General features: G+C 37.0%; 1 protein-coding gene across 4 annotated transcripts; it reads left to right on the forward strand.

Moving 5' to 3' along the window:
• Positions 1-356: 356 nt before the first annotated feature.
• Positions 357-27,784, forward strand: CEP95 (centrosomal protein 95). Of its 4 annotated transcripts, none has more exons than XM_036899806.2 (20): positions 357-688; positions 2,104-2,232; positions 3,356-3,463; positions 5,941-6,051; positions 8,956-9,064; positions 10,341-10,456; positions 13,582-13,716; positions 14,468-14,658; positions 16,131-16,243; positions 16,422-16,551; positions 17,129-17,282; positions 21,404-21,543; positions 21,986-22,075; positions 22,839-22,968; positions 23,765-23,934; positions 24,049-24,123; positions 25,141-25,293; positions 26,630-26,776; positions 27,080-27,151; positions 27,434-27,784. In XM_036899806.2, the coding sequence occupies exons 1-20, from the start codon at positions 670-672 to the stop codon at positions 27,608-27,610; spliced, it is 2,469 nt and encodes an 822-aa protein (XP_036755701.2). In that variant the 5' UTR covers positions 357-669; the 3' UTR covers positions 27,611-27,784. The 4 variants fall into 4 exon arrangements, with proteins under 4 accessions (XP_036755701.2, XP_036755700.2, XP_036755702.2 ...); XM_036899805.2 differs by having other exon boundaries at positions 358-688; positions 14,465-14,658; XM_036899807.2 differs by lacking the exon at positions 5,941-6,051 and having other exon boundaries at positions 360-688; positions 14,465-14,658.
• Positions 27,785-27,877: the final 93 nt, after the last annotated feature.

The raw sequence follows: 27,877 nt of genomic DNA on the forward strand, positions 1-27,877 counted from the left end.
AGGGTGGGTGGACACACCCACCGCCTGGATGTCTCAGCCTGCGCTCTCTTCACCTTTTTCTGGTGTTTCCACACCTCAAGGAAGCTACCCCGCCCTATTCCAGAGACCGTTCAGGCGATAAAATTGCCAGCAGAGGCCAACCCACTCTGCCCACTTGGAGATGTTTACGTCTCCAAAGAGCCCTCACGCCCAGAACCGAAAGGGTCGGGAAGGCGGAGCCTGGCGTTGTCACGTGGCTGTCCCCTCCCACCGGCTGAGAGGGCCGCACTACTTTGCCAGTTGGTGCCGGCGGAGGAACACAAAACTAAAATCTCAGTAGACCTCGATGCTGATACCCCCGGGAGACCGGCCGGGGCTGCTGGGTGACCTGGACTGTCAAACCCACCCAGCTGAGACTCCCCCAGCGGGACCTTGCCCGCGGAGAATGGTATCTAGAATCCGCAAACCGCTGCCTCGGCGGGAGCGGCGAAAGGAAGTGCGTCTCTGACGGCCAATCAGCACCTAGATGCCGTTTTAACATCCCTCCCTCTTTCACCTCCCCACCCCACTTCTCTGCACTCTAGTTTCGTTCCCTGTCCTCCTAGCGCTCTGTCTGCGCCGTGTGGCCGTTCCTGGACACCGTCCCCCTCGCTCCCGGCTGGGAGTCCGGCAACAACCTGCCTCCGCGACATGGCCGGCTCGGAGGCTGGTGAGTCTCGGCCTGGAGCCCCCGTGTGTATGGACGGAAGCCATCAAAGTCCCGAACGCCCCAGCCCGTTTTATCTTGAGGCCTCGAGCCGGCCTCAACTAGGTGTGGACTGCGGACGGGGCTTGTGACAGACACCCGGTCGTAGTCTGCGGGTTCTCAGATAGGGTCTCGTAGCCCTGCCTGCTGTCGCTTTGAAGCCGTACAGTGCGTTTTTTGGGTGGGTGAGAGAAGGGCCCTGTGGCGAGGCTCGTTTGCACGCACGCCCCCCACCTACAAAAAAGGAAGTGTCTTCCTCGGACTTAATTTCTCTGGGGAATCTATCCAGTCGGTGTGCTCTGTTCTTGCATCGCCGGAAACTTTTGAGGAATGTCACTCAAGATCTGTTGATGCCCCTTCCAAGGGAAATGGTGAATTTTTCTCTGCAGTGCCCTCTAGAGGTACCGGCTTTGTCCAGCACCGCTTTTGAAGAGTGAATTCGGTTGTCTAGGACGCTTTCATCCTTTTTCATAGGACAGTCTTCAAATCATTTGTCATGGTGTGGTCAGCTATGAGAATTGGGCATGGGGAGAGGGAGCTAATACGCGTTGAAGATACACACTGTTTGTTTCTGGGGAGAGGGAGACAGTGTGCTTGAAAACACGTTTCTATCTAGAATGTACTGAGGATATCGAATACAGAATCAAAGAACTTACCCCTTAATCTCCAGTCATTTCAGGGAGCAAACATTTCAAGCTTTCTAAATTACCTTTGGTTACAAAACCCTTGAAATAACTGCTAATCCCAGCAGTACTTGGGAGAATGGGGTGGTACACAGGAAGCTTCAACAGTACTGGTAACATGGACTTTTGTGTGTTATTTCCCATCTTTCCTTTCATGTACATCACGTAGAACTTTAAAAGCTAGCAAAAAGCGATGGTGTCATTACTCCAGTTCTCAACAACCTGTTAATAACTGCCTGTTGGGCACCAGGGAAATTCAGACTTGGACAAGATAATTAGGTAAAAACATGACTAATGCTATTGGGAATTGAAGCAACATCCATTAGTTAGTTCCTAGTAACAGATTATCAACTGTCTTGTTTATGACATAATACTTATTTGTAAATATTTTTTAAAACACCATATATGACTTATTAAGAACTACAATAAATAACTTCAAGTTTTAGGTTGCAACAGTAAAAGTTGTATTTGCATCATAGTTTTGACTACATTGAAATTATAGCACTCTGGTAGTCATCCCAAGAAATTAAACACCATTTCAAAAATCATGCCTCATAGGGTCTTTGAGAGTCTATTATAACTACCAAATTCCTTATCTTCTACAGAATTCATGTCTGTTTGTTTTTTTTGTTTGTATATGACTTTTTTCTAGCACTACTTAAGTCTGATTTTTTTTTTCCCTTCCTTTCCCAACAGAGTGGGTAATTGTTGCCAATAACCTTCTTTTGAAATGTCACATACACCTAAGGATACATGAACTGGAAGACTGTGATGCTAATGTTTTTATTGCTCTTTATCAATCCATTTTGGGAGAAAAGGTACCAGGTAAGTGTACTAAAAAGGAGGAGTAATAGTGTCTATCTTACGCCAGAAGTTTCTAGTGCATGTAGTTACATCCTATGTTATTTATAGAATGAGTTTTCTTTTTGTATGCATGTTACTTCTATCTAAATATTGCATTGTATTAATGAATAACTTGAGACCCATCCATAATTACGGCCTTGTTCAAATCAGTTTAATCATCTAGGCATCACTGTTTAATCATGCCTGATGCCTTGTGAAAGTCCCATCTTGTCTGTAAATATGCCTTCAAAGCTCCTAAAATTGAGGGAACTTGGAAACTTCTTAGGTTCTGTTGCCTAACCAATATTATGGTTAAGAATTGGTATTTGTACTGTATCCCTGGTTAAATATCTGAGAGTCTTTATCCATAGATTCCTCTACTGCCTCCATTTCTTTATATAGTTTATAATCATTAATTACTAAAGCTCTGTATAGTCTCTTTCCCACTGTTACCATGAATCAGTTCCCTTATCACTTCCTGGAATAATAGGATGGCCTCTAGCTGAGATCTTTGATACTAGTCTCAACCCTCTTTAGAGGGCAGAGGCACAGTTATTAGACCAGTCTTATGAAATATTTTTTTTATCCTTCCCCAAAACCAAACATTCATCTTCCTCAATACCAGAGGAGAAACTGCAAATTTAAATTATATTAATATCTTTCTACACTCTGGTCTATAATGACTTTTTAAACCTTTATGCTAGTAAGTCCCAATAGGCTGCTTTAATGAGACATACAAGAACTCTCCTTTTACACCTGTGTGGGTTTTCTCATGGAAAGCAACCCAGAGTTCTGGGTTAAAGTCTCATGTATTGCCTCTCTTACCAGAATATTAGAATCTCCTTAAGTTTATGGACCTCTTTATCTTCCTTTAACATGATGCTTATTGTAGAGCAAATTCATAAATATGTCGGTTGAACAAATATTCAACCAATAGAGATTCTACTGCATGGAATTCAGGCTCTGTTAATTTTGTATTTTATAGCCTGTTTTGTTTAGGTGGGGCTTAACTTTTATAGCAGTTGAACTTACTCAGAAGCCCAGTCAGACTTGATGAAAACTTGGACCCTATTAGACGCAGAATTATATAGCTTTTTTCCCACAGACCTCATAGCTATTCCCAGGAGCCAAGAGGATGAAGTTCACAATGTACAAGCAGTAATTGATTCACTGGCCTTGGATTATCTGCAGGTCAGCTTGTCTCACATAACAGGTTGGTATATACTTAACCACCAGATAATTTTTCATTTTACTAATAGAATTCATTAGGTAGAACCTTAGACACTGTTTAATTAACTGAATAAGTAAGCTTATGAACTAGACCAAATGACAAGATTGAGCCAAGATGACTGACTGATAGAGTTAAGGCAGCCATCCTTGAGAGCTTTTCTAGGAGAGTCAAACATTGAGTTTGTGATGGATCTGGGTCTGAGATGGTAGGATCCTAGCTGGTAGTTTGAGGTATTACTTTCTTGTCATTGTTTTGTTTTTTTAAAGTTGCCATGCTGCTTTTTTGTAGTACCTAAAAATTAGAAACACCTAAATGTTCATTAATAGGGACAGGTTAAATAAATTATGATGGCTCCATTCAGAGTAGTACTCTGCCACTGTAACAGAAGATTGACAATGTTCTTTATATACAAAGTTGCTTATTAACAGAACAACCTCCAACATAGTGTGAGAAAAATGTGGTGCAGTTACAGTGATAATGGAGTGAGCTACTATTTGTAAAAACAAAGGTGGAGAGAATATATATGTAGTTGATTGCATGCAGAAGGACTTTCTGGAAGCATATGCAAGAAACCTGTAATACCGATGCCTCCAATAAGAGGAACTTCAGGACTTGAGGATGAGGATGGAATGAGACTACACTGCACATACCTTTTGCACTTTCTGAATTTTCAACCATGTGAATATATTACCTTTTAAAATAAAATTGTTTTTGAACCTTTTTCCAAAATAAAGTGTACCGTGGTTATATTCTAAAGCCAAACTCACCAAATGTGTTTATAAATCCCTCTATCTGTAGATAGTGAGAAAATGAGGATTATTCAGTAAATTACTTCAAGATATGAACAGAGAGAACCTTGGAGACTTGAAACTAAAGTCACTGAGAAGTCTTATACTGTTGGTTTATTCTTTAATATCAGTTAAAGGAAATAAGTGTTAAGTCATTTACATCTTTTTGATAATTGACAACAAATTTTTGCAAAACTGTTCTAAGTTTTTTAGTGTAGTTCTAGGTGATATGGTGAATTAGTTTGGAGATAATTCATTTTGAAGGATAATCTTGGGGTTTCCCTGTTCGTTTTTGCAATTTGGAATTATGTTATCACCCAAGTAGGGCAACTTTGGGTATTTGTGCTTTTTAAATGTACTGTGGCTAGGTTGTGTGTGTGACAGAATTTTTTAATACAGATCTGCTCCTGACAAATCACACCCACCCCATGAAAACTTTCAAAACTGCTTACCTCCTCCAGTTGACTGCAAAGTAGCTTTTCACTCCTTGTGTTCTGTTGAAGGCAATTTCTCCTACACTGTGAAGCACTGCATTGTGGCAGGTCGTCTTAGTTACTGGGCTGGCAGAGTATGCTCCCCATCCTAGAAACTGAGAAGGCCTGAGTATGCCCTTGGGGTATACTTGTGTGTATCAGTAAGGTAGAAAAACATGGGGCTCAACAAGATTTTTGTTCAGTTGTTGTGAACAACAGAAATGCTGTCAAACATTGTCAGTCTTTACCAGTAGTGTACAATATCAGCTTTCTGGTTTGGGTTTGTTTTGCATCATGATTGAAGTTAATGGATGGCTAGATTCTCTCAAAAATGAAGTCGCTGCTCTGCCTCTCCCAAACTGGTATGAACTCATGGGAATGCTAGGTGCGATCTCCCAAAGGACGACCTGAGTGTCTCAAGAGTTAGATGTTGATTGGAGTCCATTTTAAGTGACATTAAACATGTCTAGTGTCCATGATTTTATGAACCAATTTCTTGTCAGTATTCCAACAACATTTATTAAAAATCTATTGTGGGCCGGGTACTGTGCTAGGGACTGTCTGAAGATTAACTTATAGGTGTAAAGTGGATGTGGTGGGAAATGAGGCTTGGAGAAGTTGGGAGTGAAGTGAGTTTACAAGGGGTTTTATATGCAGGGAACCATGGATGGTTTGTAATTTTTAAAAAAATGGTATCTATACGAAGTGTATAGAAGCTATAAAATGGAAAGAAATTAGGAATTCCTGATGAAAGCATCCTAGCAAGTTTTTTATTTTTATTTTTATTACTGTACTGCTTTTATCTCCAGAACCAACCACCATCTAGAAGTAGATCTCACAATCTAAAACAGTGTTCTCTTCTGCCATTTTTTTCCACCAGCCTAATAAAGTTCTGCTTTGCAACTTTATATTTTGGTATAAATCTTACTAGAGGATGTTTTAAGTCCACTTATTTTGCTTCTTGGTAAAGGAAGGAATATGCCAATGAATTATCAAACACCGCATTCAAGAGTCCTCCCTTTGTTTCCTTAGATATAATCAGGCATCAGGAAATTGATTTTTTTAAACATATCATTGTTTCTCCCAAGTTTATAATCCCTGTATCTTGAACAGTAGTTTTACAGTAATATATCTGTTTCAAAATTAGGGCTTTGATTTCTTGGTTAAATTTTTTAATAGCTCTGTATTCTGTGTTCAGGAGAAAATATAGTGAAAGGAGATAAAGAATCTATTAAGAATCTCCTAGAAATATTTGATGGGTTGCTGGAGTATCTTACAGAACACATCAGTGAAACATCTCATGAGAAAAGTAAGTTTAAGAATAGAAATTTGGTTTATATTGTGTGTTGTGTCCCTTTTGCCTTTCATCTTTTTGCCTATCTTCGTAAGAATTAGAATCACTAATAAGTATACATGATAAATTTAATTATACATTAAATCTCAATTGTTTCAGTTCCAAGTGGTTGAAAACTCTATGCTAAACTATCATCACAACCTTTGTCAACTTGGTGGTTTATAAATTACTTGAATGCTAATCTATAACAGAAAGGTAAATTCTGCCTAAAATTGCTTATTGTTCTGTTGCATGAAATTCCTTACTTCAAATTTTCCTATGTCAGAACTGTCATTTTTGTTACAAATTTGGATGTTGCTGAGGCATCAGAAGAATTGGTGCATTTCTGTCTTCAGCCTGTGTTTAGGTTTGTGACAGCCTGAATATTTTATTTCACTTTTCAAGTAACCCAGTTCCCCAAATTGTAACAACTGTGTGAAATTTTGATTTTATGTTTTTAATTATAAAGGTCAGTATTGCTGTATTATTTTCCAGAAGGGTTATAGTTGTTTAGATAGGATCAACAGTGTGTAAGAGCTACTTACAGTCTTTGGCTTAGTAAATCCCATTTGTAGAGATTTATCCTAAGGAAATGATACAAAGGAAAGTTAGGTGCTCGAGGGTCTTCACTGCAATGTTATTTATCATTGAAAAAAAACCCTATGAGATTAGTTAATAATGCTGTATGTCATGTTTGGATCATGTGTGACCTATTTAAAATGGGTTTCCTGTTGTAAAGTTTACCAAAAGAAGCTTTCAGCAGCAATAACAATTAACATAAATTCTAATACAAATGAAGACAAAAAGTATGGGTAGGTTCATCATTACTCCTAATTCACATTGTTGATGGTGAAACCTGTACTTTGATTATAACATTTGAAATTAATCTTAAGCTCTTTGTTAGAGATAGTTTTCTATTTTTTATTCTTGTTGCCAAAAAGAATTAAAAGCAAACATAGGTAGGGCCTGGAAGGGAAAATGAAAAGACACACCATGCTGGATATTTCTTTTTTTATTTCAAACACTTGAGTGTTTTGAGTGTTTAACATATGTTCAATACATACCAGCCTAGATACTCTGAGAGGATTCAAAGCTGCAGGCCATGTTTATTGCTCTAAAATAAACCTAATTCAAGTCAGAAAGATAGCTCTAAGTACATACAGTGGACCCCCTTATCTGCAGTCTCACTTCCCACTGTTTCAGTTACCTGTGGTCAACCACTGTCTGGAAGCAGATGTTCCTCCTTCTGACATAGCTCTGAAGGTTAATAGTAGCCTAACGCTATATCACAATGTCTAAGTCATTCACCTCATTTCATCTATCACATAGGCATTTTATTTCATATCATCATGAGAAGGCTGAGTCCCATATGATATTTTGAGAAAGAAAGAGACTACATTCACATAACTTATTACAGTATATTCTAAGTGTTCTGTTTTATTTCTAATCTTACTGTGCCTAACAAATTTAACTTTTATCACAGCTATGTATGTATAGCAAAAAACTGTAGATAGGGTTTGGTACAGTTTCAGGCATCCCCCAGGGGTCTTGGTGCATACCCCTGTGGATGAGAGGTGACTACTGTAAAATAAAAACAGGAGACTTGGGGGAGAGTGCATGAAATGTGAAACTCACCTAATTCAAGACTACCAGTAGGTATTTTGAAGCTCTGTGGCTTCTTAGTCATTTTAACAGCAAGATTAAAAGGTAGAAAACTGCCTCTAAGTAAAGAGATTGATCAGTTTGAAATGTTATAATGACAGCAGTTTTTACAATGTAGTGCTTGATTACAGGTAGGGCAAGGATAATATCTGGCCAAGGATAGGGCAGTGGGGATGGAGAGAGGACAACTGAGAGATACTTACATGTGAGTCTGAGGTCTAGTTCTCACCTTTTGTAGGTCCAGGTTTCTATGACAGTATTACCTAGAGCTGATTAGAGTCTTCAGAATGCCAATTAATAATAGGAAATAAGTCTTTATTATCACTAGTCACATCAGATGTACAGAGCAGCTTCTTCCTGGTACTTGAGCTAACATTACCATTTACCACTGAAGAACAAGGGATTTGAAGGCTGGCCATGGGCTCAGTACTAAGTTCTGGCCCTCACTGTGTGACTGAAGCTCTCTAAGCCTCAGTTTTCTCATCAGAAATTCTCTCATGGTTGTAGTGAAGATTTAACTATGTAAATATGCATAAATAGTTTAGCACCAAGCCTAGCTCAGAGTAAATGTACAGTGAATGTTAACTAGTGTTATTAAAATGTTGCTTGGTGAATAAAGAAATAGAAAAAAATGAAGGTGGATGTTTGAACAGGGAATCTCTAGAAATGAGGATGGGAATATCCAGAGGGGTAGATCTGCATCATAGGAGGTTTCATCCACATACCTCCTGAAATCACTCCTTTAGTGAGTTACTGCTGCTGGTCAAAGTGGTAGAGTGAAAACAGATTGATAGTCCTAAAATTTCATCCTAGCCTTGATGTGCTCTGACTCTTAATTAGGCTAGGGCGTGATCGTCTTAGAGCTTGAGGTAAGCTGACAGTCATGGGTTTCTGAAGCCACACACTAGTCTTGCCTCAGACCTCCATTATAGGTAGGTATTAAGGATAGAAATTGAACCTACCATTTAGCTTAAAATGTAAACATTGTTAATACAACTGTAGACCCTGCTTTAAAGCAACACTTGCGTTGTTTCTTTGTTACCTAAACAATACATGCTCCTTGCAGGTGAGAATTTGATTCTTTCTAATTTCACTTTCATAAGAGCCCCATTTACCAGGAGGGGTACCTTCCTGTCCTTACCTCTACCTCCCTCTGTATAGAAATAATAGTATTAACGTGGAGTTTTTTTTGTGGGGGGTATTATCTATTCTAAACAGGTGAAACTGGACAGAGTTTTAAAGAAGCCTACTACCAGGGAGAACCTTTGGAAGAGCATGGAAGTACTAAAGGATCTTCATCGTCGTGGAGAAGAGTTTCTTTTGAGAGGTAGCAATCATTGTCTATGGATTTAATAAAAAGTTATATTTTTCTTTGAACTAAGAATTAAAATTGCACATATGCCAGAACAATGCAAAAAAAAAAAAAAGCTAATGTAAACTTGGAAAATGCAAAGAAATAAAACGGGGGGGGGGGAATGAAGGCTACCATTCAGAACTAAATAACTGGTTTTAACATTTTGTTGTACTCTATTCTTATTTTACTGTTTTTTCTCTTGGATTTAGTCATATTTGTATGTTTTATGTATTTTATCAGTTTCCTGTATTTTAAAATTTAATTCAGTCTTTTTCCAAACTGTCAAACTCTTTATAATAATTTTTAATCACTATTTATTAGTGATGTGATTATTACTATTAACCACAGTTATGATCATTCATATGGATGCATCACAATTTACCAAACCACTCCTCTGTCTAGTGGAGGTGGTGGCTGCTGGTATTTTTTTTAATGAGCTACATCCCTTTGTTTATTCTTTCCTCTTCCTTCCATCTCCCATATCTTTAAGCTGCATTCAGAGCCAGAGTATGAATTTTATAAAGCTGTTAATAGTTGCCAAAGTGCTTTCCAAAAAGGCCAGGACTGTATATCACCAGCAGTATTTAAGTGCTAGGTTACTGCATCCTCATGAACCATTATCTTTGACCAATACCAGAGTTTTAAAATTCGTGCTACTTTCATAGACAAAACAGAATAGCATTACAGGTTATATTGTATTTCTACCACAGGTTGACCATGATGTTATGACTTTATTTTAAATAACTGATTCTCAATTTTTTATGGCATTTGTCATGGTTTGAAAAGTGCAGGCGATGCCTCTTGTTTAGTTGTAGTACACTGTGGAAAAAGAGGCTTAAAGGAAATCACCATAAGATTAATTTTGTGACTATTTTTCATTAAATTGTTTTAAATGACAAGTGCAAAACTGAAACAAAACAAGGAAATTTAATGCAAAATTAATGCCTTAATCAGATGCCCTCCCCACTCCCACATCCCTAGAGTTACCAGAGCTTATCATTCTATGTGTCCTCCTCTACATTTATTTTTGACATTTTATACCCAGCTGTTGCCACTGTACATATATCAGTCAAAACAGATAAGCAGCAAGAAGTGGTAAGTGCAGAAGGGAGTGAGTGTCCCTTTTCTGCACATAGCAATGAGCAATCAGAAATCCACAGGCAGGCTGCTTGAGCAGCTTGCAGGGTCCTCACAGGAAAGGCCCTCTGTGGTCAGGTGGGGCCCTGAGTGAGTGAGGGAACTCTTTCAGGTGCTCCTTGTCATCTGAGGTGCTGGGCCCCTCTTGGGATGGAGATGAAGCAGAATCCACTGGTGAAATAATTAGACTCGGAGACACAGCACACACCTTTTCTCTAAGAAGTAATGGTGAGTAGCTAGCCTTTAAGTATCAGTTATTGTTATTCAGCATGCAATTGTGAAAATGTAAATAGTACTTAAGGTTGAGAAGAATCAAGAGAGGCCTAACTGGATGTCAGAATTGAAATTCCATAATACTACCATTACCCACCAAATATGAACAGTTATATGAAATCGGTCAAATGGAAATCACAGGCATCTGGGAATATAAGTAGCTGCAAGTTTGTCATAATATGTGGGACTTGATACTCTGGGAAGAGAATTCTAGATGCAGCTTAACAGTCTAGTCATACTCAGAGTACCTTTTAAGTGTCGTTTCTTGATCTGGGTGGCTCACTTTTTTCATGGTTTCAACCAACAAGTCTGTATATCCAGTGACAATTTTTCTCCCAAGCTTCAGTCCACATTCCAACAGTCTAGTGCCTATACACAGTAAACCAGAATAGCTTTGGGGTCCATTTTGAGCTGCCCCCTCCATGCCCTACTCCAACCACCCCATTCCCTTTCTGCCCACTTTGGTCACCATGCTCTTCTCTGGCACCATATTGTTTCTTCTGCTGGGATGCTCTTCCCTTACTTTTTATTCCGGGCAAACACCCTATAAAGTCCAGCCTCCCCCACCTGCCTCAGGCTCTGAGGCTTGGTATTCCTACAGTGTAGCCTTTCTCCTTACTCGACCATCACATTCTCACATTGCATAGTAACTCTGGGTTTGTCCATTCAGTAAACTCTGAGTTCCAGGGACAGTGGTCAGTAAATAAGTATGCAGCAAGTACTTACTTAGTGCCTTCCCTGTGCCAGGCAGTGGTGACTCAGTGGTAAACAAAACAGGCACCAGTCCCTTCCCTCATGGAGTTTACATTGTACCTATAGGGGCAGCCAATTGATAAGACAAATAAGTGAAGTAAATAGTAAAACCATTCATATTAGTATTCCAAAGGAAAGCAATTCCAAAGCAAAACACCAGGCCCACAATAACTTTTTTTTTTTTGGATGGAAGAACAGGAATGCTAAAGAGGAATCAAGTACATTAAATTGGGAATCATGTGGCCTTCATTCCCAACTAGACTCTGCTGCTGGCCATTTGACTTTGGACAAGGCCCTTATGTTTTGTGAATCCCCCTTTCTTCAAGTGAGAAGCGAGAGAGTTCAACAAAAGTGTCTCTGAAATCACTTCCATCATCAATACTCTTATCAAAGAATAGACCCTGCAATCCAAGGAATTAAGTTCAAAGAAACTGAGTCTGGAAGGTCAGATAGTAGGCCAGAGGACATGCACTTGACACTGGGATGAGCAAAGTAATGGAATGGCCAGAGTCAAGTGTAGGTAACACAAGAATGTTTCTTGAAGGAAGAGAGTCAGATGGATTGACAGAAGATGGAAGGGATGGTGATTTTAAAATGGTGTTCTCTGATAGCAAGTGCCATGTAGAAAGGTTCCCTCTATAAAACTTGAATTACCTGTTTTCAGATTTTAACTCTTCAGATTATAATGCAAGTAAGGGTAAATAAGAAAGGGTTGAGAGAAAAGCCAAGCTGTATTCAGGTTTGATGTCATGAAGGGCATTTATGTTTAATTTAAATTATCAGATAACTTACCATATACATTCATAGGCATCTAATTTAGGCTTCAGTTCCTGGACTATAAATCTTTTTTTCAATTGAGATATAATTGGCATATAACATACTAGTTTACTAATGATTCTGTTTTTATATATTGTGAAATGATCCCAGTAAGTCTAGCTAATATCCGTAACCACAGAGTTTGATATTTTTCTTGTGATGAGAACTTTTAAGATCTACTCTCTTAGCATCCTCCAAATATACAGTACAGTATTATTAACTATAGTCACCATACTGTGTATTACATCCCTATGACATTTACTTTATAACTGGAAGTTTGTACCTTTTGACCACATTCACCCAATTTTTTCTACCCAGGGCCCTTTTTTTTTTTTTTAATGAAATGTTACATGTTTATTATGTAGGTACTTACATAATTGAAATTTTATTAATGTTAGCAGTAGAAAAGGTAAGGCTTTACATTATAAAACAATCTAAAGATTATGGAGATATTTGAGCATGTAACTTTCAGTCTAACAAATTAAAAGTTCAAGATGTTAACTAGCCGTGAGATTTAGGAGAAATTCCATCAAAAAGAAAGAGCATATGAGACTGTTAATCAAGAAACTGAAGAAAAGAATGCACAGGTAAAAATGAATTAGTTTGGGGTCAAAGAGATGACAAATTCTGTATCAGGTAGTAGAGAAACTGTGGATCAAGTTAAAATTTTGAACATTAGATCTTAGATGGTATTCATGTGAAATGTGAAGTTACGGAGGGAAACTGGCATATTTAAAATACTTTGATGTGAAAATGGCCCTATTGCACTGGGTTGTGGAAAAGGAGAGCACAAAAAGATCTTTGAGAGACATCTGACAAGTGTCAGAAACTTAAAAACACATAGTGTCTTGGAATAAATTCCATGGATTTTGAAACCTGTGCAAAGTGATTTATGTCAGTTGGCCATTCTGATAACAATTTTTAAAGGAACATTCTCATACCTTTAAAGTGAGGAATAAATTTATGGTCAAGTTTTCACTAAATTGAAGGGATAAATAGTCATTTGGAGAAGGGAATTCATGAATCCATTTCGTTTATGGGGAGCTTGTGTGTTACAGATTTCTAAGAGACAAAATTATTCACCCAATTCCAGAAATATTTTAGTAATAGTTTTCTATCTAATAACATTATAAAGCTGATTCAAAATATTAAGCATTTGAAAATTAGACAAATAAAACAATGTGTTTGACTAAATTTTTTATTATGGTAATAGCCAAGACTCCTAGTTCAGAGACAATACCCACACAACAGTTAGCATTTCTATAATTGGCACCTATTTTCTAAACCAAAGTAATGAGCCATTGTGCAAAACTTTACTTTTAAATTGTATAAATGATTCTGGGTACAGAACTACATCATGCCATCTGATGTCATTAAAAGCAATGCATATTTCAAGTAATCATAGTTTTTATGATTATGTCATTCCTGAGATTTTTTTATGCTGAGTACAAAACTTTTAGTATTAACATACAGCAATAAAAAATTTTTACCTTTAATATTTTCTTTTCTAGGTGCTCAAAGTTCTAATGAAATGCAGAATTTCAAAAGAGCCTCAAACATACCATGTTCTAAATCACATGCAGAAATGTTGAACCCTCCCTTACCTACTTTTTTGTCCAAGAGTGGGACATCCCTTGTTGAAGACAGTGAGTAGTAGTGCATTTTTAGCTCCTGAGACTGTTGCTGTGGATTGGCGGCAGTAGTTAGCTCCTGGGGCAGCTGCTGGTGCTGTCAGCATTGTCACTTTGGTCGCGCTACACTTTATGTAGTTCTTTTTGGTTTTACATGATCTTATTTGAAAGTGTTTGCTATTCATTCACGAGCTCTGATTTCTTCATAAGATAGTCTTTCATCAACATTTTTTGCATCTAAGTATTTATTTAGTTACATTATTTGCATCTTACTACTTCATCTAAATCCTCCTCTCAAAGACTTTAGAACAATAAAAGTCTCTGATACATTAGTATATCCATTGGTGGTCTTCAAATTACTAGTGAACGACAAACTAAACTAATTTAAAAACATCTCATTTCTTATTGTCTCTGATTTTCATGTGGTTAGCATTATATCAAATCATTGTTAGTAGCTAACAGTTTTGTAACACATGGATGAACATAATTTATATAGCTATTCTTCAAGGCATTTAGGTTTTTGGTAATTTTCATTATTTTAAAATAACTTTTCAAAGAACACATTTATGATATTAAAATTGTTCTGATTTAGATTCCTGCCCATTTGCTGAGGATGAGTCCCTGATGTGTGTGTGTGTACTTTTTTAAAAAATCAAGCTTAAATATATTTCTGTGTGTGAACATGTTTGTATAGTTATATATATACGTGTGTGTACTTATTTTTTCTTACATTTTTATCTTAATGTCTGATTTGTTCAACTAGCAGAAATTCCTTCTGTGGAGATGATTCCAAGTGCTAGGAAGCTAGGGGAGCCTATCAGATCAGCTATTCCTTTACATCCACCCTACCACCCTTTAGAGCCTCGAGCACCCTGCCCCATAGGAAAAGAATACTTGCATTCAAGTTACTGCTCCCCTACAATGAATTCTACTGGAGAGGGCACAGCATTTTCTGTGGTAAGTAGAAAAGCTTCCTTTCAATTGGATTGAAGTCTGTAGATTGAAAGAGGTCTCTGCTAGAACAGTAATCACTGTTTTGATCAGAGCACTATACTTAAAATTTGCCTCCACATATACCTACATCTTCTTACTCTAGGAAGATAGAGACAGGATGAATGTATAAAAAAGGGAAATAGTAAGAACACATTTTTAATGTGTATTTTGTGCCAGGCACAGTTCTGGTTACTTTACAGGTATTAGAATAATTTACTCCTCACAGCAGCCCTGGAGCAGGTACTACTTTTATTCCCAGGGTGAAGCTGAAAATAGCCTAAGTATCTTGTCTGAGGTCACACAACAATTGTAGAGTCAGAATTTGAACTCAAGCATTATAGCTTCAGAACCCATACTGAATGTCCCTAATTAAATAATTAAAAATTTTAGAAGTGTAAGAAAGTGTGAAAAATAACCTTTCATCCATATTCCTATTATCCATCATGAACTACTATTAATATCTTGGCCTATTTGCTTCCGCTTTTTTCTTTGAGAAGAAAAACCCTTTTATACAGTAATCCTAGAAACAACAATAGGCGGGTATATGCAAAGGGTGAATTTATAAACAATAATGCATTTTCATTATTTAAAATTCAAACAATGAAAAAATGTACAGAGATGAAATAAGCATATTAGCATCAGGTGACCATCATTGTAAACATTGTTTATTCAGATAGGCAAGTGGATGGATAAAAAGAGAAAAAAGGTATCACAGGGTAATGGTTACATTTGTGGAGGTTTATGGAGGATGGTGGAAAGGCTTCTGAGTTGCTGGTAATCTGTTTCCTGACTTGAGTGTCATTTAGTGGGAATTCATTTTGACGTAATTCCTGAGCAGGACACTTAAGAATTTTTTTTAATGTAATGATACATATTATAGGTGTTAATTACTAAAAAGTATTAATTTTACTTTAAGTGAAGATGATACTGAAATTGAAGATAGTTAAACATGAAATGTTTCTTCACCCATAACATTTCCTCTAAGATTAAGAAATAAACTTAAAAATGTTAAGAGTTTATATTCCTACTTTGAGAAGTTTTTTATCTTTCACTGTTTCAATTTGGGACAGTTTCTATTGATTTCTTAATAAAAGATAATGACTTCAGTACTTCCACTTGTGATTTGATATTTTTCTTTGTCTAGGTATAGCTGAATTTGCATATTTGAAAACACCTACCTGACTTTATATTTGAATGGCATCCTGAGCCACTCTTTTTCTTTGAGCATAGTTCACAGATATTGCTCCATTCCTTTGGCATTGGAAGTCTAAATATAGAGTATTTTGACAAGTTGTGTTTTTAAAAAAGCAAAACATGTAAAAAAAAGGGACTTAGTTTTGTGTCACAGGCTCTCTCCTTCCCCCACACCCAAAATGTTATTTTTAATGTGTCTTCTTTGTAACTTACTAAAATCAACTCTCTTCTGTTTTTAATAGGAACCAAATGATAGATTTTTCTTAACTTCAAAGTTCCCTAAAGATAGCAAGCAGGAAATGAGTCCCGCTCAAGTCCAAGTCCCTAGGACAAGGAAGCTTCCCAAGGGAAAAAGGTAACATTAATGTTTACAATCTGTTTATAAAGGGACTTGAAAAGTATAAGGGGTATACACTCCAAACTAAGCTGCCAAGACCAGTATGAAACATTTGTTCAAGCATGTATTATAATCATTTTGAATGAAGTGATATACACTTGGCTACTAAAATGTCACATGGTCACTTTCATTACAGATATGAAAACAGAGATGCAGTCTCGTCCTGGGATTCACCTTTCTCCCAGAGGCAAGGAAAGAGGTTCACAGAGCAAGAATTACATGCAGTATCAGAGAAACTCTCCCAACGGCTCTCTGAACTAGACTGGGCAAGTCTTGCTTTTTACCTATATTGGCATTGCCAGAGTTGGTGAGCATTTAAGTGATCTCCCAATTGAAGGTGAAAGCTAAGCTATTGGAAAGAGAGTTTTTCTTGGTTACTGTGAAAATTATCCTTAGGTTGAGCAAGAGGACATAGGATGAGAACTGTTCTCTCGGCTTTTCATGGTATAGCCAAATTTGGTACAGATTTATCTAAATTTATACTAAATTTTGATGAAAACTAAATAATTTAACAAATGATTACATTAGACCATGTATCTTTAGATGCATCTATATAGTTGCCCTTTGTCACTCACTAAAGATGGATTTGGTATAAAATTAGGTAGATTTCTGATTCTCACAAAACATAATGTTGCAATTTGGGGGTGTCATTGTATAAATGTATTAAATTTCTATATGACTTAAAGTTTATAGAAACTGAATACACAGCCTTAGCAAACACTAAAACTTGTTATCAGTGCCTAATTATCAGAGGAAGCTTTTTAAAGGTTATATCTGACAACTCCTTCCAGCTTGCATTCTGTTGAAATCAATGAGAAATGCTGAAAAGAGTTTTCTTGATAGATGTTAAGAAGTGCCCTGGGTGATCGAATTAAAGAAAAGACCAACTATGAAGAAGAGGCTTTTGGAAATGAAGTGGTGGAGAGTGGAAATGATGAGACACTGTCTCAACACAGCGACAGCATCATGGAATGTGGGCCAAAGAAGCGAAGGCCAGGTATCTTACCTATCCCAGAGAGGCCAGGATGAGGATGTCTTACAGAACCACTTAGGCACATCCACATGTTTATAATGACTGGCTTTCTCATTTTAAATATTTCAGATATATAAAAAGATCGAAATTAATATCAAATACCTGTATCTTCACCATGTAGAAGTAACAGATGTTAACAGTTACATTTGCTTTACACCTTCTGCATTTAAGAATAAGAGTTAGAATATGTAATATATAATAATGTATATTAGGTAATAATACATATAGGTTGTTTCCATGTCTTAGCTATTGGAAATAATGCTACTGTGAACATGGGGTGCAGCTATCTCTGACAGTGTTTTTGTTACCCTCAGATACATTTCCAGAGATGGATCATATAGTAATTTTATTTTTAATTTTTGAGGAACCTCCATATTGTTTTCCGTAGTGGTTTTACCATTTACAACAGCACCAATAGTGCATAAAGATTCCCTTTTCTCCACATCCTTGCTAAAACATTTAGCTCTTGTACTTTTGATGATAGCCATTCTAAAAGATGTGAGTTAATATCTAATGGTGATTTTGATTTGCAGTTCCCTGATGATTAGTATATGTTGAGCACCTTTTCATGTACTATTGTCCATTCATATATCTTCTTTGGGAAAATGTTCAGTTCCTCTGCCCATTTTTTAATTGCATTATTTATTTTTTGGCTGTTGAGTTCTTTATATATTTTGGATATTAACCCCTTATCAGATATCTGACTTGCAGATATTTTTTCCCATTTCATAGGTTGCTGCTTCATTCTGTTGATCATTGCCATTGCTGTGTGGAAGATTTTAGTTTGATAGTTCTTCCACTTGTTTCTATTTCATGGCTTGTCTTCAGGTAGCATATCTTTCTTGTTTTTATTGTAGGCATTTATCACTATGACCTTGCCTCTTAGAACTGCTTTTGCTGTATCCCATAAATTTTAGTGTGTTATATTTCCACTTTTATTTGTCTACAGAAATTTTTTTTTTTTTTTTGCTTTCTTCTTTGACCCATTAGTTGTTCAGTAGCATGTGAATTTTCCAGTTTATTTCTAGTTTCATACCATTATGGTCAAAAAAGATGCTTGATAGGATATCAGTCTTCCTGTGTTTATTAAGACTTGTAACCTAATATAATCTGTCCTGGAGAATATTCCATATGCATTTAAGAAGAATGTGTATTCTGTTGCTTTGGGATGGAATGTTCTATAGATGTCTGTTAAATTATCTGGTCTTACGTGTATCTTAGTCCATTATATCCTTATTGATGTTCTGTCTGGATGACCTATCAATTGGGGCATTGAAGTTCCCTACCATTGTATTGCTGTCTGTTTCTCTCTTTAGGTCTATTAATATTTGCTTCATATTAGGCACTCCTCTGTTGAATACATTCTTAGAAATGTCATGGCCTCTTTAATATTGACCCCTTTAACATTACATAATGACATCTTTGTCTCTTGTTACAGTCTTTGTCTTAAAAGTCTATTTTGTCTAACAGAAGTATAGCTACCCAGCTTTGTTTTGGTTTCCATTGTGTGGAATCTCTTTACCCATCCCTTCACTTTCAGTCCCCATGTGTCTTTAAAGCTGAAGTAACTCTTTTGTAGGCAGTATATAGTTGGGTCTTGGTTTTTTTAAATCCATTCAGCTACTCTGTACCTTTTGATTGGAGAATTTAGTCCATTTACATTTAAAGTAATTGATAAATATGGACTTAGTATTGCCACTTTGCTCATTTTCTGGCTATTTTGTAATTCCCTTGTTCTTTTCTTCTTTTGTTCTCATCCTCTGTGATTTGATGATTTTCTCTAGTGGTATGCTTAGATTCCTCTGTCTTTTGTATATCTCTTACAGGTTTTTTACTAAGGGTTACTACCATAAGAGTTATATAAAACATTAATAAGAGTGTTTTACACCGATAACAGCTTAAATGTGAATGTCCTACATTTTTACTCTGCCCCATTTCATGTTTACTGTGTCACAGTTTTTATCTTTCTATCCTGTATATCCATTAAATTAGTTATTTTTACTACTTCTGTCTTTTAATCTTCACAGATTTATATGTGATTTACCCACCATCATTACAACATATTCTGAACTTAACTATTTACCACTACCAGTGAGATGTATACTTCCATATGTTCTCCTGTTACTAACTAGTACCCTTTCATTTCAGTTTGAAGAAGTCCCTTTAAAATTTCTTGTCTGTTCGAGTGTTGATGAACTCCATCAGCTTTTGCTTATCTGGAAAACTGTCTAATTCTGAAGGACAGCTTTGCCAGGTAGAGTAGTTTTTGTTGGCAATTTTTCTTTGAATACTTTGAATATATTGTGCCATTCCCTCTGGCCTGCAAAGTTGCTGCTGAAAAACCTGACAATCTCATGGGGGTTCTTACGGAGGTTCCCCTATACATACCTAACGAGTTTTCTTTCTCTTACTGCTTTTAAGATTCTCTCAAGTTAAAATTTGACACTTTAATTATAATGTGTCTCAGTGTGGGGTCTTTGGATTCATCTTATTTGAAAGTTTCTGGGCTTCCTGGATCTGGATATCTGTTTCTATCCTCAGGTTAGGGGAGTTTTAAGCCATTTTATCTTTGAATAAGCATTCTTCCCCTACCTCTTCTGGGACTCTGTAATGTGAATATTGCTCCACTTCTTGGTGTTCTTTAAGTCTTTTAAGCTATCTTCACTCTTTTTCATTCTTTTTGCTCCTCTGTTTGGATGAATTCCACTGCCATTTTTGTGTTTGCTGATCCTTTCTGCTTCATCTGGTCTCCCTCTATTGTATTTTCATTTATTGTGTTCTTCAGCTTTTGTTATTTGTTTGGTACTTTCTTGTATTTTCTCTCTGTTGAAAGTTTCGCATTGTTCTGACCTCAGTGAGCATCTTTATGACCATAATTTTGAACTCTTTATTAGGTAAATCCCCTATCTACACTTCACTCAGATCTGTTTCTTGATTTTTACCTTATTCTTTTCTTTGGAATATATTCCTCTGTTTCTTCATTTTCCTTTAGTCTCTGTGTTGGTTCCTGTGCATTAGATGAAAATAGCCACCTGTCCCAGTCTCGAAGGAGGAGTAGTGTGCAGGAGGTGAATCTAATCATTCAGCCCATCCCTTGCTCTCAGACATTTGTGATTGTCCACACTGCCCTCTTTGTTACTCTTCTTTTTTTTTTGGTTTATTTCTGCCCTCTTTGTTCTTAATGGCTCCCTTAAAGGAACTGAGGGTGGGCCAAAACCAATTTTGATGTGGGGTTTTTCTCATTTACCTAATGCATAGAGTTGTTCCGCTAAGTGTCTGGATTCCTTTTAGGGGGAATTATTCCATATGTAGCTGTAGATGCAGTGTGTCCTTGGAAGGAAGTGAGTTCTAGAGCATCTATATTGCCATCTTGAACTGGAACCCTCACATCCCTGTTCTTATACTTTAACCAGCTTTTATTTTATGTGTTACTAGCCTATATATACTGTTTAATTTTTAATTTACATAGATTATTACATACAGTGCTATTACATAATATATTACATGTGTAATTCTTCAACTTTTTTCTGTTAACATTGTTTTGGAAATAAATGTTAATACTTAAAGATCCACTTAATTCATTTTAACTACTATGTAACTAAATTCATACAGTGTACCCCATTCGCATGAGTGTGTGTGTATCACCTTTTCCTCTATTGCAGGACATGTAAATTGTTTCTAGTTTTCATAACTACAGAAATTCTTCAATGAACAAGCTGTAACATGCAAAGGATTCTCTAGATGTGTATCTAGTAGAATTTCTGGATCACGATGCTTACACTTTTTCACCACTGCCAAATTTCCCTCCAAAGTAAATGCATCACTTATATCAGCGATGCATGACCTTTCAGGTTTGCCACATCCTTGCAAATATTTCTATCAAATAATTAAATTGTTTTCCACCAACTAAAATTCTGCATGTTTTCCATTCAATGTTAAACATATAAACAAATACGAATTAGTTATAGACAGAGTACATTTAGCACATTCACAGTCTTTTTGGATTTGGTAAAAATCAACCATTTGGTTTCCAACTTACTTTCTGGATGTCAGGAATTAATAGTACATGTTCTTCTGTGTTGCAGGACTTACCATGAATAGAAAGCCACCCTATAGATCTCACTCACTGTCTCCATCTGCAGTTACCAAAAACAAACAGTTCCATATACAGAGAAAACAGCAGCGAAAGACAAAAGAAACTGATACCCGCCGACGTCAAGCAAAGGTACATGCCATCTCTTGTCCATGGTTGGGCAGCAGACAGTACTGTTTACCTTCAGCCAAGTGCCACAGTGAACATGCTGTTGATTAAAGACCTGGAGTGCATTTAACATGCTTGAGCTGAGTGGATGATAAAAAATTTATAATGGTGAAAAATTAATTCAGATGGCTTCAATAATGTATAACTTCAACTAAATATTAACTCAGCATGTAACTAACAGGAATATCAAAATAATTACAAAAACTAAAAAACAATGCATTATGTAAAATTATGTCCCAATTATATGTCTGTTGAATAATATTTATGCTAAGGAGCCTAAAAGGAAAGAAACTTAAAAAAAAAAAGGTGAATGGAATCTCAGGATCTTAGGTGAATATTTCTTCCTTCATTTTCATTTGCTTATGTTTTTAATAACTGTAATGTTATATGGCCTTTCCCTCTCTAGGCAATAACTGAAGAATTTGAAAGGGAATTAAGGAGAAATAAAGTTCAAGAGAATATTGGACCTGTAGGAATACATGACGAGGAGGAAACAGTGGGTAAAATTCTCTACTGTAGTAAATACAGACAGATCAGTAGAAAGCACAGAGGTGATCTTTTTAAAAGGAAAGAAGAATCAACAGGGCCTTAATCATTAGCTCCTTAGAAAAAGGGAGGCTTTCATTTCATGTAAGATATCCTCTTATTCATAGGGTAGCCAGGTTGCCAAAAAGTGGCAAAATAGGGCACCAAAGAAGCTATCACTTTTCCTTCCTGTCCAAAACTTCATCAGTTTTTAAGGGGATCTATTGCCTAGCAATTCACCAAGGACTGAAAAGTAATCTTGGCTGACAAATTAAAGCGGAGTAAGAGAAGACAGGAAATCCAGATGTTCTATGCTTGGTTGGAAAAAAATCCAAAATTTAAGATTTTCATTGCCTTTCAAAAAGATGGTTACAGAAACAAACGAAACAGGATATACAGTATGGTTACAACTGACTGTAAGATAATTTTTTAATCTACATGGAAAATGTCAAGAGAGTACATCAAAACATTATTAGTTTTCAGGGTGTGCGAATATGCTGACTATGAAACTCAAAAAAGATTCAGTGTTTTTCAGATTCCAAGGGGTGCCAGAAGCCAAAAGATGCTTTTAACTTGGAGTAGATAAATACTAACCAGATTTTAGAAATGTGAAGTTAATGCGGTTGGCTGGGGAATAGTTAGCTATCATTGTCAACCTGTGCTATTTAAAATGCTGTATGAGAGAGTTCTTAGACTTATTTCTTGTTCTTTTCTGTTTTACATCTGCTTTTAAGGAAAAAATATACAAAGAAGCTGTTCCTAAAGGAACTCCAAAACGTTGTCAGCCCTCGAAGATGTACTCTAGAAAAACCACAACTCCAAGTCCAAGAGGTGGCTTGCCAAAGCCAAATAGAACAGTTCCAAGTAAGAACCACAAAATTGTACTTTATGGAAAACTGGCATCCTTTGAAAGTATGTGCTACATTCCAAGGACACAGCCCTGAAAACTATCAGCCACCAGCTGGCTGGATAAAGTCCCCTCTTTTATCACAGACATATGCTAGATTTCTATAGAGAGAAAAGAGAAAACTCTTAAATAAGGCATTATTTAAAACTGGTAAATAATACCTTAGGGAGGCCTATATATTGGCATTAAAGGAATGCTAGGGCTGCTATGCTGCTCCAGCCTTAGCTTCACTCACTCACTCAGGCTGGTTGCCTTTCTTTGTTTCTGGGAAGTTGGTAGAACCTAAAGGAAGTTCCAAAGAAAGCAAGATGGTCTCTCCAGCTCCTGTTCTATTGACATTTGGTGAGAGTAAGAGTCATGTTACAAAGAAGAGATCATGTGAAACACCAGGGTGAAGTTTAAAAAATTAGTGGCTTTCTAACTAAATCCCATCAGATAGTGACTTCCTCCCAGTAGGGCTGAGGAGTCTGACCACACACAGCGCATCCACCCCAGCTGCTGAATAGGCTGGGCAGTTAAGATGGCCTTCACAAGACCAGCATGTCACTAATCAGAACTGCTGAGCTTAGTAGCCAGCTTACTCCAATAAGGGAAGGAGAGTGAAAGTTATGCTTTTAAAACTGCTCTTTTCAGGATCAGAACCAATCATTTAAATAAACTTTGATCTACCAGGATCAAAGGTAGAATAAGAGTTCTTACTAAAAGCTGTCAGCAAGTCTCTCAGATTAACAGCATCTTTTTCATACTTTGCAGTGAAGATAAATGAACACAGTCTCCTGCCCCTGATGCTGGAACAGTTTCCATTTCTCTACGTTTCTGGCCAAACACTAAGCAAAATGTGGAAACAGCAAATTGCACAGATTGAACAGCTCAAAAAAGATGCATATAGAGAAAATCGGTCGAAGAAGAAACTCCAGGCTGAAGTAAGTTAACTGTTCATTTTAAGCATAGGAATATAAACCAGAGAGGGGAAGAGCTTATCCTTGAGAATCCAGTGAATGGCATCATTAACCTTCTTTCCTTCTGTCCCCTTAAAGATAGAAGAAGCCTTAAGAAGGCATGACCTCCTTACTGCACTTGTCAAGAAAGAATATGAACATAACAAGAGACTGGTATGTCAACAGCAAATTGGGTATTATAATTTTGAATTTATAAGTTAATTTCATTACTACCAGCTGGGCCATAGTCCCACAGTCTCTCAGCTCTGATACTTGCCTGTCTAAGCATCTGTGTCTTTAACCAAAATTGATGAGGGAAGAAGGTGCTAGGTGCTTTATATACACAGTTTTGTTTAGTCTTTATGGTAACAATGGAGATATTTTCTGTGAAGTGAAAAACCTGAGGCTTTGAGATGTTAAGTTACCCTGGGTCCTACTGTAATCAGTAAGGGGCAAGATTGGGATTTTAATCTAAATCTGTCTCTGCCTTCACAGCCCCTACAAGCTACAGATTGGTTTAACTTAGTGCTTTTTGTCCTGTCCCATCCTTCTCCACTTGAGTGCTGCGGTAGTTTGCCAGTCCCCATTATAATTTGGATCGAAACTTGTACACAGCATAATTCTCTCGAGTATAATGAAGGGAGAAGACAGACGTCAAAGACAGTAAGCTCAAAGAAGAGGTTTTAAAACCCTTTGTTGAGTATAGAGATAAACAGTAAGAACTATAATCTTTAAAAATTCCAGAGAAAGAAGGGGAAGCCATCTGAAGAACTGCATGTGGGAAAGAAAATACCTAAATACCTAGTGGAAGGCTTGTGCTTGACCTCATTTCCTCCTCACTACCCCGCAGGGTACTGCCTAATTTCTTTAGTTTTGACATGAATGTTCTTGGTAGCTCAAGCTCTGCTTGAAAATATTCCAGAGAGCCATTTTTCTACTCCCTTTAAGCTGTCATCTGGGTGTGGCTTCCAGGTGGAATGGGGAGATGAATCCTCAGTTTCCCCAGGATCACTTCTACCCTGCAGCAGTGGGGTGGCTTACTGGGGTAGCTCTTAGGACTGAAGTGATGGGCCACAGTCTGGGCCCTCCAACCTGGCTTACTGCCAAAAACATGGTGATGGGGAGTGGGGCTGATTGAAACAGTGGAGTCTCTCTTCTTATCCTTACCTCTTTACCCTTTCCCTGTCTTAGCAAGACTTCAAGGACTGCATTCATAGGCAGAAGTTGACCCAGTCAAAGATAAAAGAAAATCGGCAGCAGGTTGTTCGTGCCCAAAAATATTATGATGATTATAGAGTTCAGTTACGTGCAAAAATGATGAGACTAAGGACTCGGGAAGAGATGGTAAATATGGCTTTTCTGACCAATCCTGTTAAGATGATTAATTTTGTCTGTTACCTTTCAGGACCACCTTTTTTTGTTTGTGACTTTTGTCCCATTTTTTAATCCAAAATCCAAATGCAGGTCCTAATAAAATGCTGGCTCTGAGAGTTTAGACTCATCCACCCCTCCTTTTCATTACTAGCAGTAAACTTCATTTCTGCAGTAAACCAAAGTGGGTTGTACTGTTACCCTCATTTCTAGAGGCTACTACTAAGGCTCTGAGAGGTTAAGCAACTTGACTAAGGTAATATGGCTAGCTAATGAATACCACAGGGCTGTAAGAATCAGTTCTTTGATGAAGAATTCTTACTGGTCAATAGAAGATAAGTTGGCATATCTAGATTCTTTGAATAGCTGTTTTCCTGTGATGATAACCGCCTCACTCTTAGTCATGCACAAGTGTAGATGCTCTGGGGTTCTTGCCCTATGTATGTGGCTGCATGAGAATTCTTTTCTAAAGCAGTAAAGAATCTTTAGGATTTAGAAAAAGATGATGAACACTATTGGTTATTAGGGAAATACAAATCAAAACCAAAATGAGGTATCACTCACACCCCGTAAGATGGCTAAAATTAAAAAGACAAGTGTTGGCAAGGATGTGAAGAAGCAGGGCTGGTGGGGTTATAAAATGCATCCACTTTAGAAGAGAGTCTGGCAGTTCCTCAAAAGGTTAAACATAGAGCGACCGTGAAACTCAACAATTTCACTCCTAGCTATATATTCACACAAATAACCTATACACAGATCTTCAAAGCAGCATTATTTATAATAGCCAGAAAGTGGAAACAATGCAAATGTACATCAACTAATGAATGGATAAACAAAATGTGACCTATCCATATAGTAGAATATTATTTGATACATGCTGTCATATAGATGAACCTTGAAAATATGCTAAGTGAATATACAAATACACAGATACAAATGCCACATACTATGATTCCATTTATGTGAAATGTCCAGAATAGGCATATTCATAAAGAAAGATATGCAGTTGCCAGGGGCTAGGAGGAGGAGAGGATGGGTAGCAACTGCTAATGCAATTGGAGTTTCTTTTTGGAGTAATGAAAACATTCTATAGCTAGTGATAATGGCTACACTACCCTAAATATACTAAACCTTCTGAATTATACATCTTAAAAGGGAACTTTTATGATATGTGAATTATCTCTCAGTAATACTGTTTTAAAAAAAAGTTTGTGAAATACAAGTAGTGTATAACTCCAGGTGGGTAAAATGATTATATTCCTCTGTGAAAGATCATAGTAACTTATTTTCCTGACTAAATAACTGACAGATATTTAAGAACCTGTTTGAAGAAGGTTTACAAATTCAAAAGCAAAGATTACGGGACCTAAGAAATTATGCCAAAGAAAAGCGAGATGAACAAAAGAGACAGCACCAGAATGAACTGGACTCCATGGAGAACTACTATAAAGATCAGGTGGGTGCTCTGGTGTTTACGTTCTAGTGTGCTTAATCTTGACTGCCCTGTGTCAAAGGTCAGCTTAGCCTATTGAACAATAAACTTCCACATATTAACGCACAATTTGTCACTGTACAAGTTAGACTGACCCCACGTTCAAGGTAGGAATTTAAGATAAAATAAGCTAGGCTTGACCACAGTAGAGAATTTACATTGCCCTATATTCATTATAATAGGTTTCAAGCTTATAAACGTTAAGAATTGTTATTATTTGGACTATAGGTAAATAAAAGATTTGTTTTTTTCTTTCCTTGTAAACAGTTTTCATTGCTAGCAGAAGCCATATCACAGGAATGTCAAGAACTCAAAGCCAGAGAGAAATCCCAGGCCCAGGTAATTAACAGGGTAGAAATCATTTTCTTACATTTTTAAGAAATAAGAGACAACCATATTACACCTTTTAAGAGGAATGGAAAGAATACTAATAAGAGCTATTTATGATCCAAAACATTTATCCTATGATTTTAACTTTACCTGTTTAAGTTTCTGTAAGAGCTACTGCTAAATTATTAAAATTACTGCAGGAGCTTGATGAGCTGGAAGGTGGACAGGGAATCAAAATAGATGAGGGCCTGGAATGTTGTGAACAGCTGGATGACATGGATTCTCTTTTAGACATTATCTAAGGTGAAGAAGGAGCTGAGATGTAAGATGGAGAAGGAAATCCAACAACTACAGGACATGATAACACAGAACGATGATGATGCCTTCTTCCGGGAACTGGAAGCTGAGCGCTTCCGATCTCGGCTTTATCTGGCTTCCTTTCAGTACAGTAAAAATCCCTTCTTATGAAGCCAGACTTCATGTGTAAAGTTTCTGGAGGACTTTACCAGGGAAGAACTAGAACTGAGCCAGTAAGCAGTACAGACCAGAAGAATCATTTCTAAATAATGCCTTGTCTATATAGTCATTCCATTACTTTATATGAAATAATTTTTTTAATAAAAATTGTTTTCTTAAAGTTTACTACTTTTGAATTTATGACCTAAAACCTTAAAAGGGGGAATAAAGGCATGCATTCTTCATTAGTCATATTTACACTAAATCAGTTAAGCCTTG

This window comes from Manis pentadactyla, chromosome 4 (assembly GCF_030020395.1).
Source record: "Manis pentadactyla isolate mManPen7 chromosome 4, mManPen7.hap1, whole genome shotgun sequence".
NCBI classification, from domain to species: domain Eukaryota; kingdom Metazoa; phylum Chordata; class Mammalia; order Pholidota; family Manidae; genus Manis; species Manis pentadactyla.